Here is a 15,547-nt window from a genome sequence, read left to right as displayed (position 1 = left end):
TGTGATAACTGCTTTTCGTGTTGGGATGACAAGAATGTTTTACCTAGCAAAATGAACTTGCATTTGTGGAGGAACGGAGATTCCTCCTTTACCCCCTCTTTCTGAAGCTTTTAAGAGACCTACCTCATTCATTGGATGACCAGAGGATGGAAATCGCCTTCATCGATGATGACACAATCCAGATATAAAGGATGAGTATTAAGGAAAAGGTGCTCGTGGCCTGTTCTAAGAACCTTTCCTCACTCCGATTTTTTCTCATAAAACTCTGTTTTACTTTTGTTTTAGACTTAGAAGGTTTTGACTCTGTGGTATCATCTACTGAGAAACTCAGTCACCCAACCACAAGCAGACCAAAAGCCACGGGGAGGCGGCCTCCATCCCAGTCCCTCACCTCCGTAAGTGTCTCCTCACTCCTCCTACTGCTGGAGAGCAGGTCAGCTTAGAGACGCCAGCCAAGGACTCTGCCGCCAGTGGCTGATACGAGGACGAGCCAGGAGAGGGAGGTCGTGAGATAGCCTGCTGACCAAGAGTGATTGGAGAGTCTTCTGGAATCAAGCAGTATTTCTTTCTCTTTGTTCTTTGCACATGTGCCAGTGAAGTGGGCACTGCCTAGTCCCACTTTCCTTCTTTCTTCTTCCAGACTGATCCTTATTTGAACCTGAAATGAAATTGGTAAGAAAAAAAAATGTCACGTTTTATGGTGGGAGAGGAGAATGAGGTTTGTTTGGTCTATAAACGAAACTTTGCTACAGAATAATCCGCCACTATACAGGTGCTTGACAATGGCCAAGCTTTTTTCTCTCGAAGTCCCATTATTGGCACCCCTCCATGGAACCCCCTGCACACTTTTAGGAGATTGTACACATACGAGGTACCTCGTCATGTAGGTGAGACCAGTCAGAGTGCTCCAGATAACCCACAGAAGAAGGTTTTTGTTTGGGTCATTTTGAATAACTTCTTTCCTCACTGGAAACCTGTCACATATTTGTTGTACCAAATTTCAACAGTGAAATGCAAGAAGACGAAAGTAAGTTACCTATAATCCTGCTTTCCAGAGCTAAGAACTGTTAACCACTTGCTGTGTATCTGTATTTTATTTAAAATTCTATTTGTATGTATATAACATTATCTCTTCCAAATGGGGTACATAGTACATGCTCCCCCCCCTCATATTGTGCACCTTTCTCCCCAATCATTGCCCATTTTCCATGATGTCACATTTCATGGCTGCCTAGTGTTCCAGCCTGTGGATATATGAGAGTTTATCTGGTCAGTGCACTATTGCTTCCATTTCTTCATTATAAACAATGAAGTGAATGTCATTGAAAAAAAAACTTGATGCATCCACGAGCGATCTCTCTCTCTCTCTCTTTCTTTCTCCCTCTCCCATATCACATTGTCTTGTCCTTGCTGGGAATGCAGGTCTAAGGTCTTATGATCTTCATTCACCCAGATACACTAAGGACTTAACCTTTTGCAGGTTTTCCAGAACACTTCCTCCTTTCGCCTCATCACTGATCCCACCGCAGAGGGCCGCATTTAGAAGAAAGAGAATGCCACTTCCTTCGAACCTCTTCTCTCCTATCTGTTGAGTTTGGGGGTGGGGTTTGAATCATGCTATTTTTCCTCTTGGTAAGAAACTACCCTAGCCATGTATTGATACCTTTCTGGAAGAAAGGCTTGACAAAATGGCTTATTTTTTTACTCTTCATATAGGGTCCTGTGTCACTACCATCTTTCCTCTCCCTGCACCCTCCCCGACATGCCTCACACACACACAACCTATTTAATTGCCTCTTAGTATCTCTAAGTGTTTGATCCTGTCTCCCACATCTTCTCTATGAATCCTTCCGTTTTGTTTTTTCCTCCAAATTCTTCCCAACTTTGAAAGGTCTAGAGGGCCTTGAGGCATCTGGAATTAAATACAGAGGAAGTCAGTTTACCATCCGCCACCCCATCCTTGGTTCATACATCCCATGCCTGGGGGTTCATGTATATCTGGGGGACCGGGTAAAGGCACTCATCTTCACTCGCTTTTAACCTGTACCTTTTTTCATTCACTTTTTCAACAAATATTTATAGGCATTTATGACGTGTGGACTCAGCTCTGAGCCAGGTACAAAGGCTATGACTGGGAGTGAGACATACAAGGTCCCTGCCCTTAGGAAGCTTATGGCGCCGTGACTCAAATTTTGGCATTCTGTGTGCAACAATTTCACGTGTAGACTTAAAATAACAGGATACATTTGTGCTTTAAAGATGTATAATTACTCCCTTCCCTTCATCCCCACCCATCCCCATGTGGAGGGACATTTCAAATTCGTATTGGCTCTTCCTCTTCTTAGCACCCATAGGTTTTTCATAGCAAAATGGGATCCTGGATGTGGACATGTTCCTACCAGGCCATTGGAAGGAATGACTGCGGAGATACACCGGCCAGGATTAGCCAGCCTGGGACCTCTCACCCTAGTCTGAGCTTCTTTACGTTTATTGAATTCAAAGAGCGAGATTTGATTGGCAGCTCGTGAACTGTAGGTTACACAGAAGGAAACTGGCTTTTTGAATAAAATCTCCAAGTGAAGGGCTACAGGCACTGCAATGTGGTTAAGCAGTTAAGCTTAGAGTAATAAGAAAGCTTAGTTGGGGGTATTATTCTAGGTAATTGGATTTTCAGATAAAACAAAGATAAACAAATAAGACCTTTTAATTCTAAGACTTTGCTTACAAATCCCTAGATATATTAGTTTCCTGCCTTAGAAAGTAGGATAAACAGAAGAAAATAAACATGGGGTGATGTGGGCATGATTTTTCTGTAATGACACCAGTGATGATTCTAGATAGGATGATTTTCCCACCACCAGGGTAGACGGCACAGACATGCGGCTAAATGCAAGCTCACCCAAAGAGATTTCTGGACGATTCTTCATTTTAAAAAAAATCCCTTGCCTCAGAAACTCTTCATTTTCATTTGCTTTTTGCTAAAATAGCGAAATTCTAGCACAATAATCATTTACTTCCAAGTGAACTCCACTGACTGGTTCACATTCATCCAGCTTTTTGATCTTCACAGTGAGGCAGGAAGGGTAGGAGTATTGTCCCCATATTCTACCACAAGATGCTGCCATTCTGTGCCCATGAGGGTGGAGATTTAGCCATAAGTCCCCCAGTTAGAGGTGAGCCGGCCACCGGGCAGGCAGGGCTGTGCCCTGGAGTGCGGAAATGCTGCTCCCTGGCCCACAGGCCTGTGACCTCGTGCCCCCTGGCACGGTTCCTCTCCAACAAGTTCTTGCAGGCACTTTGCTCTGCCTCAGATTTCCTGGTCCTGGAAAAGGATCCAGAAGGAATGGAGGAGAGACCGGTCTGAGGTAGCCTCCTCTTGCCCTGCGTGTCCCTCCCCACTGGACTGTCAGCCTTGTGAGAGCTACGACCGTGTCCGGCATGTCACCTAAGTTTAGCACCACTCAGCGCTTAGCACACAGTAGCAAGTGTTTACAGATAAAGAAGGGAGGCTCCGAAGGATGGAGGGAGCAGGAAAGGCTGGGTGACGCAGGCCCGGACGGCTGAAATGCCCGACAGGCATCGGTGCCAAGATCCCATGGAAAGTTCCCTGCTGGAGGAAATCTCGCTTCTTAGTCCCAGTTCTGCCACTATCTCTAGCGCACAGATAATAGCACCCTTTCTGCCTCTTGAGGTTATAATAGGGAGACAAACAAAATAGAAGTGGCGAGTGCTTTGAAAAGCATACAGCATTATGTTAACAAAAGCTCTGTCAGCTAAGGTGTAATTCTGACAAAAGCATTTTCTTTTGGCTTTATCCAGTCTTCCCTTTCAAGCCCTGATATCTTTGACTCCCCAAGTCCCGAAGAAGATAAAGAGGAACACGTTTCGCTTGCACACAGAGGAGTGGAGGCATCAAAGAAAACTTCAAAGACTGTTACCATATCCCAAGTGAGTGACCAGCCAAGGCAAGGGTGTCCAGACAGCACGGACCCCAGCCTTTTCGGGTGTGCTCTGATGACGAGTTACAAACCTGACAAGGATCAACAGATGGCTTAGTCCGTTCAGGCTGCTCTAACAGAGTCATAGATGGGGCGGCTTAGAGACAACAGAAATTTCTTTCTCACGTTTCTGGAGGCTGGAAGTCCCAGATGAGAGTGCCAGTGTGGTAGGTTCTGGTGAGGACTCTCTTCAGGGTCGCAGACCACCAACTTCTCGTTGTGTCCTCACGTGGTAGAAAGAGGGAGAGGGAGCTGACTGAGGTCTCTTTTCTAAGGGCACTAATTCCGTTCATGAGGGCTGCACCCTTATGACCTAATCAACTCCCAAAGGCCCCACCTCCTAATGCCATCACAATGGGGGGTTAGGGTTTCCACGTATGAGTTGAGGGGACACAAACAGTCCAGTGCAACAGACAATGCAAGTTTTTGTCACTCTTCAGTAACAGTTATTACTTTAGTCATCAAAATCCCAGAGGCATGTCACAAAGTCCCTGAAGCTGGGCAGAATCTCTGAGATACAAGTTGAGTGCTTGATTTTCCATGTTTTCTCTTGTGGTTTGATCTCTTCATACCAGCAGCCACACATAAACATAACACTGTAACATGTCACCACTGCCGCCACCGCCACCACAGCCGAAGCAACTTGAAGGGCCTAGAGGTGTGGAGAAAGAATGCACTACGTACATTAAGTGCCGTGTACTCTGCCCACACATCTTGGCTTTTGTGTTCAAAACTGATGATGTCACAGAGTATGTTTGGCAGCAGCACACGACTCTGACTAACTAATGGGGGTCCCTCAAAGAAAAGCAGCTTTGGAGTCATTTATTATGATCAGTTTAGAGTCTAAAAACATTTTCATTTCATTGCGTGCCCAGGGAATGGTATAGCTATTTTAAATTACCGGCTTGTGAGAAACAAAGAAGGCAGTGGGTAGCACCTGCCCGGGACTTCTGAAAGATACCTGGTATTTGTCCTGTTCATCCTCGGAGTGCATTTTCTGGTGCTGAGAGAACCCAGTCAATTGGAATTATTTTCTATACACATTAGCAACTGCTTTCTGCCCAACAGCAGAAAATTGCAGTCCTTTTTTAAAGACACTTGAACCAGGAATTAACACAAAGAAATTACAGGGTATGTAGGATTTTCCTTCTCGCACATTTAAGAAATTACACGTCTGAATTTTCTTAAAAACCCGGTCTGGTACACCAAACTGTGATCCTGGAAAACACATCAGTGGTAGTTATTCACAAAATTGAAGCATTTTTCCTTCACAAAAGGGTTCCATTTGCAGAAATTGGAATTAGCACCGCTCTTTCTGATGACGGGAGGGTATACCTAGAGTTGCGGTCTCTCTGCGGGCCCCGGGGTGTCTCTGTAGTGACATCTACTGGTGGGCAGTGGCTTTGCAGGTTTCAGATTCTCAAGTTCCGTACCAGGAGCCCGGTTCCCTTCCTGGGAGTTGGCATGTTGTTTAACGCTTACTATAAATTCCACCTGAACGAATTTGGGCAGGGTGTATAGTGGCCAATACTGTGTGAGGACTTGCAGAAGTCCTCGTCAGCTGCAGTGGGCTGGGACAGAGAGTGAGGTAGGAAATGCTGAAAGATGCACTGATGGAAGAGTTGCCTGGAAGTCGGTCCGTGAGGACATTGGTAGGTTGGAAGAGGCACAGGGGGAGATGAAGAGTGCGAAGTGGGGAAAAGTGTGAACCCCGGAATAGGAAAGAAACAAAGAAAAGAAGGGCAGGAGAGCATGAATCATCGCGCTCAGGCAGCCACCGTCGCGGTACGGGGCTTCAGGGTCCAGTCGGCAGGGGAGGGGATTGAAGCCCAGTCCTGCCAGTTATTAGCCGTGGACTTGGGGAATTTCTCCACCACGTCCCTAAGCCTCGGTTTCCTGCTCTCAAAAGTGTATGCCGGCCGAGCCCTGTTTCAGTCATTTAGCCGACGTCCGGCACGTGACCAGCGCTCCATAAATGTCAGTCCCTCTTCCCTCTTACTACAACTCCTACAGCAATAAGCATGGGATGGCGGATCGCTGTCCCTGGCAGCGGAAAGCGCTTTTCCTCAATGGTAACTTGGCAGAGAAAAGGCGGGCGGAGAGGCTGGGAATGATGGCCCATCTGGTTCTGGCTCACTCTGCCCAGTCTCTCCCTCTAGCACAGCCGGAATCCTCACTCTCCCACCGCACCATGCCAGCCAGCCCCTTCTTGGCTCTTGCCCTGGGCACCTGCTGCTGGACCAGTCCCAGCTGTGTTGGCAAGCTTCACCACCAGCCTCAACTTCCCCATCACTCAGCCCCTCGCCTCCCAGCATCCGGTGCTGCTTGCCCTCCTACTCCCCTGCCCTAGGTCTCAGGATCTCACCTTCCCTTGCTGCCGCCTCCTCCCCTGGGCTGCCCCATGCCCCTCTTCCCTCCTGCCCGTGACTGTCCTACTTCCTGTGCCCGCTCAGCCTCCTCCTGGGGCAAGACACTTCTCCATCAGGCCTCCCCGACCTGTCTCCTCTGTCTCCAGCTTGGCCCTGCCTTGGTCTTTTCCATGAGGATATCGTGCAGCTCAGCGTCTCCCCCATCTCTGAAAGCAAACAGAGCCCTTGCATGATTCCGTCACTTCCTGAGGCTTCTCCGTGAACGCTTTCTCCTTCTCCCATCTTCTGTCTTCAGCCAGCTTTCTGGAAAGAGAGTTCTAAACTTGCAGGCCACGCCTCTCTCCGCCTCTTCAGGTGCTGAGGTGCCGTGATGAGGCCTCAGTCTCCCTTGTGGCACCAAAGGCCCCCCAAGCCCCGTTTTCCTCTCAGCGCCCTTGACCTGCTTATCCAACCCTTTTTTCTCTTCTGAAAATCTCTCAGGGGACTTCCGTAAGCCCTGCCCCTCTTCTGGTCAGCGCTCTTTGTCCCGGTCCCTGACGTCTCTCCCTTCTCCTCCCACCTCTTCAATTCACCAAGTCCGCAGGTCCCATCACTGGGCCTCTTCTCCCCCGATCCTGTGTTACTCACCCCGTGGTGCCGCTTCCTCGGGTGATCTCTCTGGCCCAGCTCACTTATTCATTCCTTGGCTCTGCGCCCTGGACGTGTCCCCTTGGCTATCCCTCAGGCTCCTGAAACTCAGAATGTCAAAAGTGAAATTGTCTTCTGGGCCTTCAGGCTGTTCCTCCTGCCGAGAAAGGTACAACCAACCTCCCAGCCTGCTTCCTCCGTCCCCGCCCTCGGCCCTGCAGCCTGTCCGGACCCACGTCCCCCTCTGCCGGGGGTCTGCTCCCCGAGGCCAGGCACTCTGTCTCTCGGTGGGATGAGCCTGCCTTCGCCGCAGCTCTCAGAGCTGTCTTTGCTCTCTGCCCTTGGCCGCTGTCTGTCACACGCCCACCATTCCTGGCTTTCCTCGGATGAGAATCTCCTAGGAATTCCCTCGGCCTCCAGGCGTGCCCACCTTTAGGCCCTTCTGTAGCCAGAGTCATTGTGAGCTTTGTGCAGGATGTTTTTACCCCTTTGCACGGCCCGCTCTACCTCCCCAGCCTGCACCCCATCTCCCGTGCTGTCCCAGCTGCCGAGCGACCGCTTGCCGTAAATGTGCCTCATTCCCTCCCTCCTAGAACCGTCCTCTCCAATCGCCCTTCCTCTTCTGGCCGCCTCCCAGTCCTCCTCCTCCAGGATGGGGCTCTCAGCAGCTCCCCGGCGCCTTCCTTCTGGGCTAGTTGGTCCGTTGTGTGTGCTTCATGTCTCCGTGCTGACCTCCCTGTGTGCAGACCGCCCCCCGCATCTGCAGTGTGTCGGCTGGTCTGTCCGCTCCTCACTGTGTTCTGAGCTCTTGGGAGCTAGGAAGATGTTTTGCTCACTTCAGAGTTTGCAGAGCCTAGCAAGCAGGTGGGCCTCCAGACTCGTACGTTAAACCAGCTAGGAACTACCTGTCCAGGTGGGTGGTCGAATTTAAAACACGGAGGGGGAGGCTCTTGAAGAGGGATGCCTGTGCCAAGTAGGCCCTCGGGGGCTTGTGGATGAAGGGGTGAGTAACGAGTGTGTTTCAGGAGACGGGCACGGGGATATAGATGGGGACTTCACTGAACACGGATCCCGGGCCTGAATCCTCTCCGCCTTCCCTCATCGCAGGTGTCCGACAACAAAGCGTCCCTGCCGCCCAAGCCAGGGAGCATGGCTGCAGGTGGCGGTGGTGGGCCAGCCCCTCTGTCCTCGGCGACATCTGCCCCCTTGTCGTCCTCTTTGGGAACAGCCGGACACAGAGCCAACTCCCCATCTCTGTTTGGCTCGGAAGGAAAACCAAAGATGGAGCCCGCAGCCAGCAGTCAAGCGGCCGTGGAGGAGCTAAGGACGCAGGTCCGCGAGCTGAGGAGCATCATCGAGACCATGAAGGACCAGCAGAAGTGAGTGTCTGGGGCCCCTTCTTCGTCCACCTCCCAAGTTGCTGCCCGCTGGGCCAGGGCCACATTCTGCAAGCCTGGGTCTCCCACCTGCCCGAGTGGGCGGCCCGCTCCCCCAGGGGGGTGGCAGCAGGGGTGAGGCGGGTTTGAACCTGAGAGGCTTCGTGTCCCTCGGCTCCTTGTGTGACCGGATCTGCGGCACGCAGGGATGGCACGGGCCGGCTGCGGGGCAGACAGCAGAGTCACTTACCAGGACTAATGCACCCAGCAGGCTGCTAAAAAGAACGATCTTTAAATCCCCATAAAATACAGTATGCGCTTCTACCACTTCCTGATTAGCCGAACAGCCAGTGTTTCCTCCAGCACCAGCAAAATTGCCATTTCTTCAGCTCGCTGTCTGACAAAGTGATTGGCTTGCATTTAGGGGCTGGAATGGGTATGAGAGATGCGGGGATTCTTTAAACCCAAGACTTTACTCTCAGCAAGATGTTCTCCCCATGAGACTCGGGGTCTCTCCATGCGTGTCTACACACGCTCTCTGCATCGCTGGTCCTCGGGGAGCACTCTGACGACGAGAAAAACCTGAAGGCAAAAATAAATAGCACACATAACTGTTACCCAGGCAGGATACCACATGTGGTGACAAAAACAGTAAAAGAGTTAGAAGTCGGGCAGTTCTTATCTGAGTAAACTGAGGCTCAGAGTTTAGGGTTCTTTCTTTAGGTTAACTCTTTCTTAGAGGAGTTAGATGGGGAGGCATCTATGCAGGCGTTTCCTGAACAGAATTTTGAAAAACGATCTAGGGTTGCCAAGAGCAGAGCCGTGCAGCGAACAGAACGGGCCGGGTAGGGGCTCAGGCACACAGAGCATCCCCGGCTCCTGGCCTCCTGGAGGGGGAGGTCCCCGGGCAGTGGCAGGCGATGGACACCTGCTGCCCTGCATGGAGCTAGAGGCCCTGATGTGTCTTGTGGCCAGATACTTTGGGGAGTATTGGGTTAAACATAATTGATTTCTTCTCCAAAAGGACAGCTCTGAGCCTTCGCTGCACACCAGAAAGGTGGAGAGGATAATGTATGCTATTTTTCTGGAACATTCCTTTTTCTCTAGAGCACCCTAGGACAAGGGTTATAAGGAACTCACTTGGAGCACTGTGGCTCTGTTTGGGTTCTGCTCCACTCCAGCTGGGAGGGGCCGAATGAAATTAGGGCCCCCTGCCCTTACCCCCCACCTGGAAGGTGCCCATTGAATAACTATGCAGAATCAGCCAGATGGAGCTAGAAAGGCTCTCTCACAGTCAGCCAGGCCGCCTCTCACTCCTGAAAGTCCCCAGCTCTTCTCTGAATCTGCATGTTACAGGTTTGGGGAAACACAGGCCCCAGCCGTGTCCAGGTGGCGTGTGTCTCCTGCCTAGACAGTGACCCCATGGCCCCAGGACATCCCAGAGCACTGGTTCTCAGCCTTCTGAAGAGGACCATCGTTGGGGTCAGACCAGCCCAGATCCAGGGCTTTAGCCCTTTCGGTCCTCTGAGAGGGACCGGCCACATCAGAAATGGCCTGTGTCTGCCTCAGAATGAAGACCCACCATTGCTTTGGGGCCATTCTGCCCCACGCTCCTCCCCACTGGGAAGCCCGGGCATATTTGCCCATGACCGTCCCTCCCCAGCCCATGTCTTCTTGAATCGACATGTCAGAGAATCCCCTGCCGCATGCCTGCCTCTCACAGTCGTCCTGCCCAGGGCCACTGGGTCCCTAAAACCTCCAGCCCTAGCTCCCTAGCTCTAAGTGTCCCTTCCCTCTCAGCCTTCAGCGCAAGTCCCTACTGACCCCCCTCCTCCCCACATGTGCTGCTCCTCACCTCCCTGCTCCTGCCTTGGCTCTTCTCCAGCAATCCCCCCGTCTTCCTTCCTCCTCTCGGGCTCAGGCCCCCTTTCACCAGTTCAAGACTTCGTGACATTCTTTGCATTGGCTTCCCCAGCTAACTCCTCCGACCTGCCATAGTCTTCCTGGAATCACGCCATCTGCTTCGGATCTCAGCTACCTCTCTCCTGAGCTCTAAGTAGTGCCCGCTGACATAGAGGTGCATGGCGTGGGCTTGAGTAAAGACGGTAACGAGTAACAACCAATTAGCGTCCTAGAACCCGGTGCATCATCGGCAGCAGGGCCCGGACGCTGAGCCACATACAGGGACCGTCATGGGGCTCATCTGAAGGGAGCAAATGCAATATGACTTATACCTTAGTTAGTATACTCTCTCTGCAGTCCTTGTTTTTTTTGATTTTCCAACCCAGTTTGTAAAAATGTGCACGTAAAATGGAGCATCTGCTACCCTAAAATGCGATACCGTTCTCTGGCCGGAGTGGCGACAGTTGCGGTGTCCTAAGTAGAGTGCTGAGTCTGCAAGATGATTAACTTCGTTCCGGTTCATTATTTAATGTTGTAAAGGGCATTAGACTGTGTACCCTAACTCATGTCTGCTTTCTCTGTGACGTCATTACCATGTGGTTAGTTGAGCTATTTTAACTCCGAGATTTCAGGTGTTACTCTTTGTACGATTTTGTGAGATTCCGTGAAAACTTACCAGTAACCTTTTATTAATTTAAAACTCTGTGAAAGTAAGACATACCTGAGCTGCAGTGAAAATGTATTATGTAAATACATCTAAAGACCAGTGATTCTATAACAAAGGGCCAGCGAGAGGGAGGGTAACAGAACTGGAGTCTAGCTGTTGGACAAGTGGGGCCACCTCTCTGGCCTCACCTTCCCCATCTTCTCCCTTTAGGAGAAGCTTAGACGAATGGATTTCAAAGATCATTCCAGACCTCCTGTTTGATGGCCACATATTTGGGGAGCCCAGAAATAATAGCGAGCCTTTCTGTCTGCAGTAAATGCCAAGCAGTAACCATGCAAATAAAGAACACAATGTTGTGTCCATGTGTTTGCTGTAAAATGCTCAGATGGGTTTGGTGGTGGTGAGAGACTTCTTCGCTCTTACTGCCGAAGTCCGGGCTTGTGTTTAATTTCATGGCCATTTGCTTTTCAGACGAGAGATTAAGCAGTTACTGTCAGAGCTGGATGAAGAGAAGAAAATCCGTCTTCGGTTGCAGGTGGGTACCTTGGGGTCTGGCTGCCTCGACAGAGGGCCAGTCAGGGGTGGCGGCTGCCTCAGGACTTCATTTTGAAAGTAGACGACTGTCCCTTCTCTGTAGATTCCGATGCACTTCCTGTGGCCATTTTCTTAGAACTGTGTAGGCTCACTTCGCATCCTCGCCTGCGATCCAGGAAGTCTTGGGGGAAGGGAGGCATGAATCCATGTGCCCCCGGTGGGGTTTCTCATTTGGAATTTATCTGAAACGTCTCCTCTGTGGAAAGTTCCCTCCAATTTCCAAAGGTCACATTACAGTAACTGCCAGAGGGCGTGGTGCGGTTGGGGGGGGGGGATGTTGCCAGCTGGCTTCTGTCATTGGAACTCCAAGGACCACAGCTGTCCACGCTCGGCACTCGCTTTTCTGTACTTCTCACCAAGAGCCACGTCGGTCCTGCCAGGGCATCAGAGCCCCATCCCCCGCCATCCCCTGAGCCAACTCAGCCGTTGCCAAATGAGAATGTGCAGAGAGTTGCCTACCCGCAGAGACTATGCGGGGGTTGCAGAAGGCCGAAGGCAGACTTCGAGCTTTTGTCCAGCTGGTGTCCCTGGTGCTGCTTGGGACCCATGCTGCTTAGAGAAAGGATAGGTAACCGCTTCTCGTCACTTGGGGGGTGCCAATAGACACCCCCTTGGGCCCCACCAGAGCTGCCTTCCAACACCGCTAGGTGGCCCAGCACATCGGGACAGCCCGCTCTGCCCTCTGGCCTGGACCCTGGAATTCTTGCTGCTTCTGACAAATTTTGGTTACTGGGAGCCTGAGAAGGCACACACCCACCACTTCCTAGCGCCTCGCGTCTGCGTGCCCGTTCTTTAGGTTTCTGTCACTTTTGGCCTCATTATCCTCTCGTCATTCAGATGTCACTTCACCCATTCCACCTCGAGAAGTGTGAAGTTGATTCTTTTCTTCCATTCGACCAGGTTGATTATCTTTCAGCTTCTCTCAATCCAGCGAATTCATTATGCTTTTGTCCGGCTCTTGTTTTTCCTTTATAGATGGAAGTTAATGACATAAAGAAAACTCTTCAATCAAAATGAATACTTGATAAATGAAATGTCACATTATTCATCCTGAGTCCAAGACTCAAATTTTCCGCCCCAGCCAAAATAACCTTGTGCCAAAAGATTAAAGGTTTGCCTCCATGTGTCCCTGTTTGAAAGGTTAGCACAGAAGTCTTGATAGCACAACACAAATCCCATCTAAGAGGAGACTCCTCCCCATGGAATAATCCTGGGCATGGCACTGGCTGTGACTTAGAGCAAATTGTGCTAAAGGCTTTTTTACTATGAGATCTCATGCGAAATGAAAACTCAGGCAGTTTAGTCCATAGTGGTACTATTTTGATGATATTTTCCATTAATAAAATGTAATTTCAGATTATTCGTTTACAAGCTTTATAATTTTATGATTTTTTTTTAATCGTGTTTTGTCACAGATTCTCCCAGTGTCTGTATCACACATAGTCCAGAGCGAGTGTCCCATCCTTTTGCTTCAGGCAGGAAGCTGCCTCGCTTTGTGTGCCCTCTAGGATTCTATTACATATGCAATTGTAGGTCCGACCCGTCCCTTCCCCTGCCAGCCAAGCCCGCCACCCTGAGATAAATTTTAGCTTATATATGATGGTATATTTACAAAAAAGAGAAAGAGAAAACCTGGTATTTGCAATGATCTGTGCCTTCTTTTTACCACCCTCTTGATTGGAGCTTTTGTGATGCAGCTACCATGATTCAAAAAAAACAAACAAAACAAAAAAACAAAAACAAAAAAACAAAAAAAAAGCCAAAAACCAAAAAAACACAAAAATACAAGAAAAAAAAAAAAACTTTTTTTTAAGCCACTTCTCAAAGTCCACTAGAGGCCACTGTCTTCAAAGCTTCTCTCACCTAGCCAAAGGTCCCAAGAGGAGACAGCTGTGAAGTTGGGCGCGCTCTGTGGTACCCGCTGTGACGTTTAAGTTCTCCTAGTTGTAGGTTGTTCATGGAACTAGAAATGTCACCCCTGCTTGATTTTTCATCAGCCAAGTTAAACCCCTGCTTCCTGTCTTTTGCACCTCTTGCGTGAACAGAATATGCATTATGAAAGCAAAAATAAATAAACGTAAAATGCAATGAAAACAAGGGGGGGAAGTTGTGTTATTTCCTGCACTGGGTTATCCGTGTGTGCTCTTGTTTAAACTGTACTCACATAATGTCATTTGCCTTGTTCTCTTGTAACCCCTTCCTCAGGTCCAAGAGAATGGTGGTGGTGGGGGGGGGGGAAGCTCTTGTTGAAGTGTAGCCATTGGCTTTTTCCTGCATTAATGGAATTGCTTTTTCCGTCCCAAGGAAACTGGTGTTTGCCTGTCCGCTCTATCTCTGTAGCAAATGAACAGCTCAGGCTTAGCCTATGTAACTGTTTCCTCATCCTTAGCTGAAAACAAGGGGGCATACTGTATTGCAAGATTGTTGGGGGATTGGGGGTGGGGGTGGTCCCATCAGGGCCCCAATGATGTTTAATGTATTTCTCAAAAGCTGCTTTGTCTATTTCCTGAGTTTTAGAGTGAAAGTACTAAATATTAATGGATTTGCACAACCACAAAGAATGAGAATTAATAACACAGAAGAAGTAATGCAAAAGAGAAATCAACACATGGTATCGATTATCCCAAGTATTACAGATAAATGTCTCCTTCTTCATCTCTCCCTTCCCCACCTTCCTCTTGCCTACGTGCTCATCCTTGCTGCTGGAGGCTACTTCCTCTCGAGTACTGTACTCATCGAGTCCGGTCCCCCTGGTCTTCCAGGACGGTGGGCACGATTAAGGGGAAGGGAGTATGTAAAGAAAAAAACCTCCCATCCTGCATTCCCATGTCTGGACGTGTTGCCTTTGCAGCAGCCTTGCTTGCAGTGTGCTTGGGGCTGGGAGCACCAAATTTCCAAGGGCAGCATAAAACATTCCTGAACCCCTTCACTCTTCTAAGCATTTCTACGTTAAACTTAAAGCCTTGAGAGATTTCCCACCGCCTAGTATAAGAATGAGGATTGAATTCTTTGGCATTTGGATTTCTCATTTACTCATCGTGAAAATCCCTAATGATATAGTTTTATACGATGTGTATACGAAGTAGGATTGTTAATAATTCAATTGAGAGGTTGAGCGCCCTGGTGGGGCACTGGCAACCTAGAATGTCGAGGGCTGTCATCTTCCCCTCATAGAAGCCACAGGCTTTCTTTGTATAAAGAGAGGGAGAAGAGATTCTAGAAGGAGGAGTTGGCATATCTAGTTTCATTCCCACCCCTTGGGCTAACCAGCAAGAGGATTCTACATTATGGACCTGACGAGACACTGCCCGAACAGCCACCATCTTTACTCTTTACAAAATGGACCCGTCGAGAATATTGAAAAGCTTGGAAGGATCACTTTTGAAAAAATTCTTTTGCATTCAGCATGGACTCGACCAGCATCTATGGAGATTATTTTTTTGCTTCATTTTCTAAAATTGTATTTAGAAAAGTCTTAAGTATTGTGCTTTGTAAAGAAGATGATTAAAATGAAATTTTGTGAAAATATTTTTGTTCAAAGTTGTCATGGTCCAAGAGGAATGATTTCTTGGAATTCAAACCATTTTTCTCCCATTTTACACAACTTGATTACTCTTACAGAAATGTCTTTGGAAGATATGGAATATAGTACCCCTCACCCCACTTATCTTTGCCAAGTGAACAGAAACAACCCATTAAAATCCATGGCTGTGAATTCCATTTTTACATTGTTTGAGTTAACATTCATATTTTGGCAGAAAATTCTAGTTAGGCCTATGTTGTTTTTTAGTGTAAAAATCATTAAATTATCATTATTCGAATAATTGTGTAAAGCCACTTTTATTCATCCACAGCCCTCTAGACAGCATACTCAAGTACATGATTTGTTTTCTCCTATAAGGACAGCCTGTATCTATCATCACACGTGTGCCTTTGGCTACTAATGGCAGAGTTTTATTTCCTTTCATAACCAGCTCCTTGATGGAAAAACCACAGGGTGTGTAATTTATTGCT

At 48.8% G+C, this 15,547-nt stretch overlaps 1 protein-coding gene across 4 annotated transcripts in view; it reads left to right on the top strand.

Annotated features, from left to right (window-relative positions):
- Positions 1-13,623, top strand: part of SH3KBP1 (SH3 domain containing kinase binding protein 1) — a 338,393-nt gene extending 324,770 nt beyond the window's left edge. For 2 of the 4 annotated variants that reach the window (XM_080831325.1, XM_080831326.1), the window contains 5 exons: positions 286-395; positions 3,820-3,948; positions 8,102-8,373; positions 11,411-11,474; positions 12,509-13,623. In XM_080831325.1, coding sequence (XP_080687451.1) covers positions 286-395; positions 3,820-3,948; positions 8,102-8,373; positions 11,411-11,474; positions 12,509-12,550 — 617 coding nt within the window. In that variant the 3' untranslated portion in view covers positions 12,551-13,623. Of the gene's footprint in view, positions 1-285; positions 673-3,819; positions 3,949-8,101; positions 8,374-11,410; positions 11,475-12,508 lie in introns of all 4 variants that reach the window. The other 2 variants (XM_080831328.1, XM_080831327.1) reach the window with 1 other exon arrangement.
- Positions 13,624-15,547: the final 1,924 nt, after the last annotated feature.

The sequence above is a fragment of the Martes martes genome (genome assembly GCF_963455335.1).
Source record: "Martes martes genome assembly, chromosome: X".
Lineage (NCBI taxonomy): Eukaryota > Metazoa > Chordata > Mammalia > Carnivora > Mustelidae > Martes > Martes martes.
This window is presented reverse-complemented; position numbering and strand designations above follow the sequence as displayed.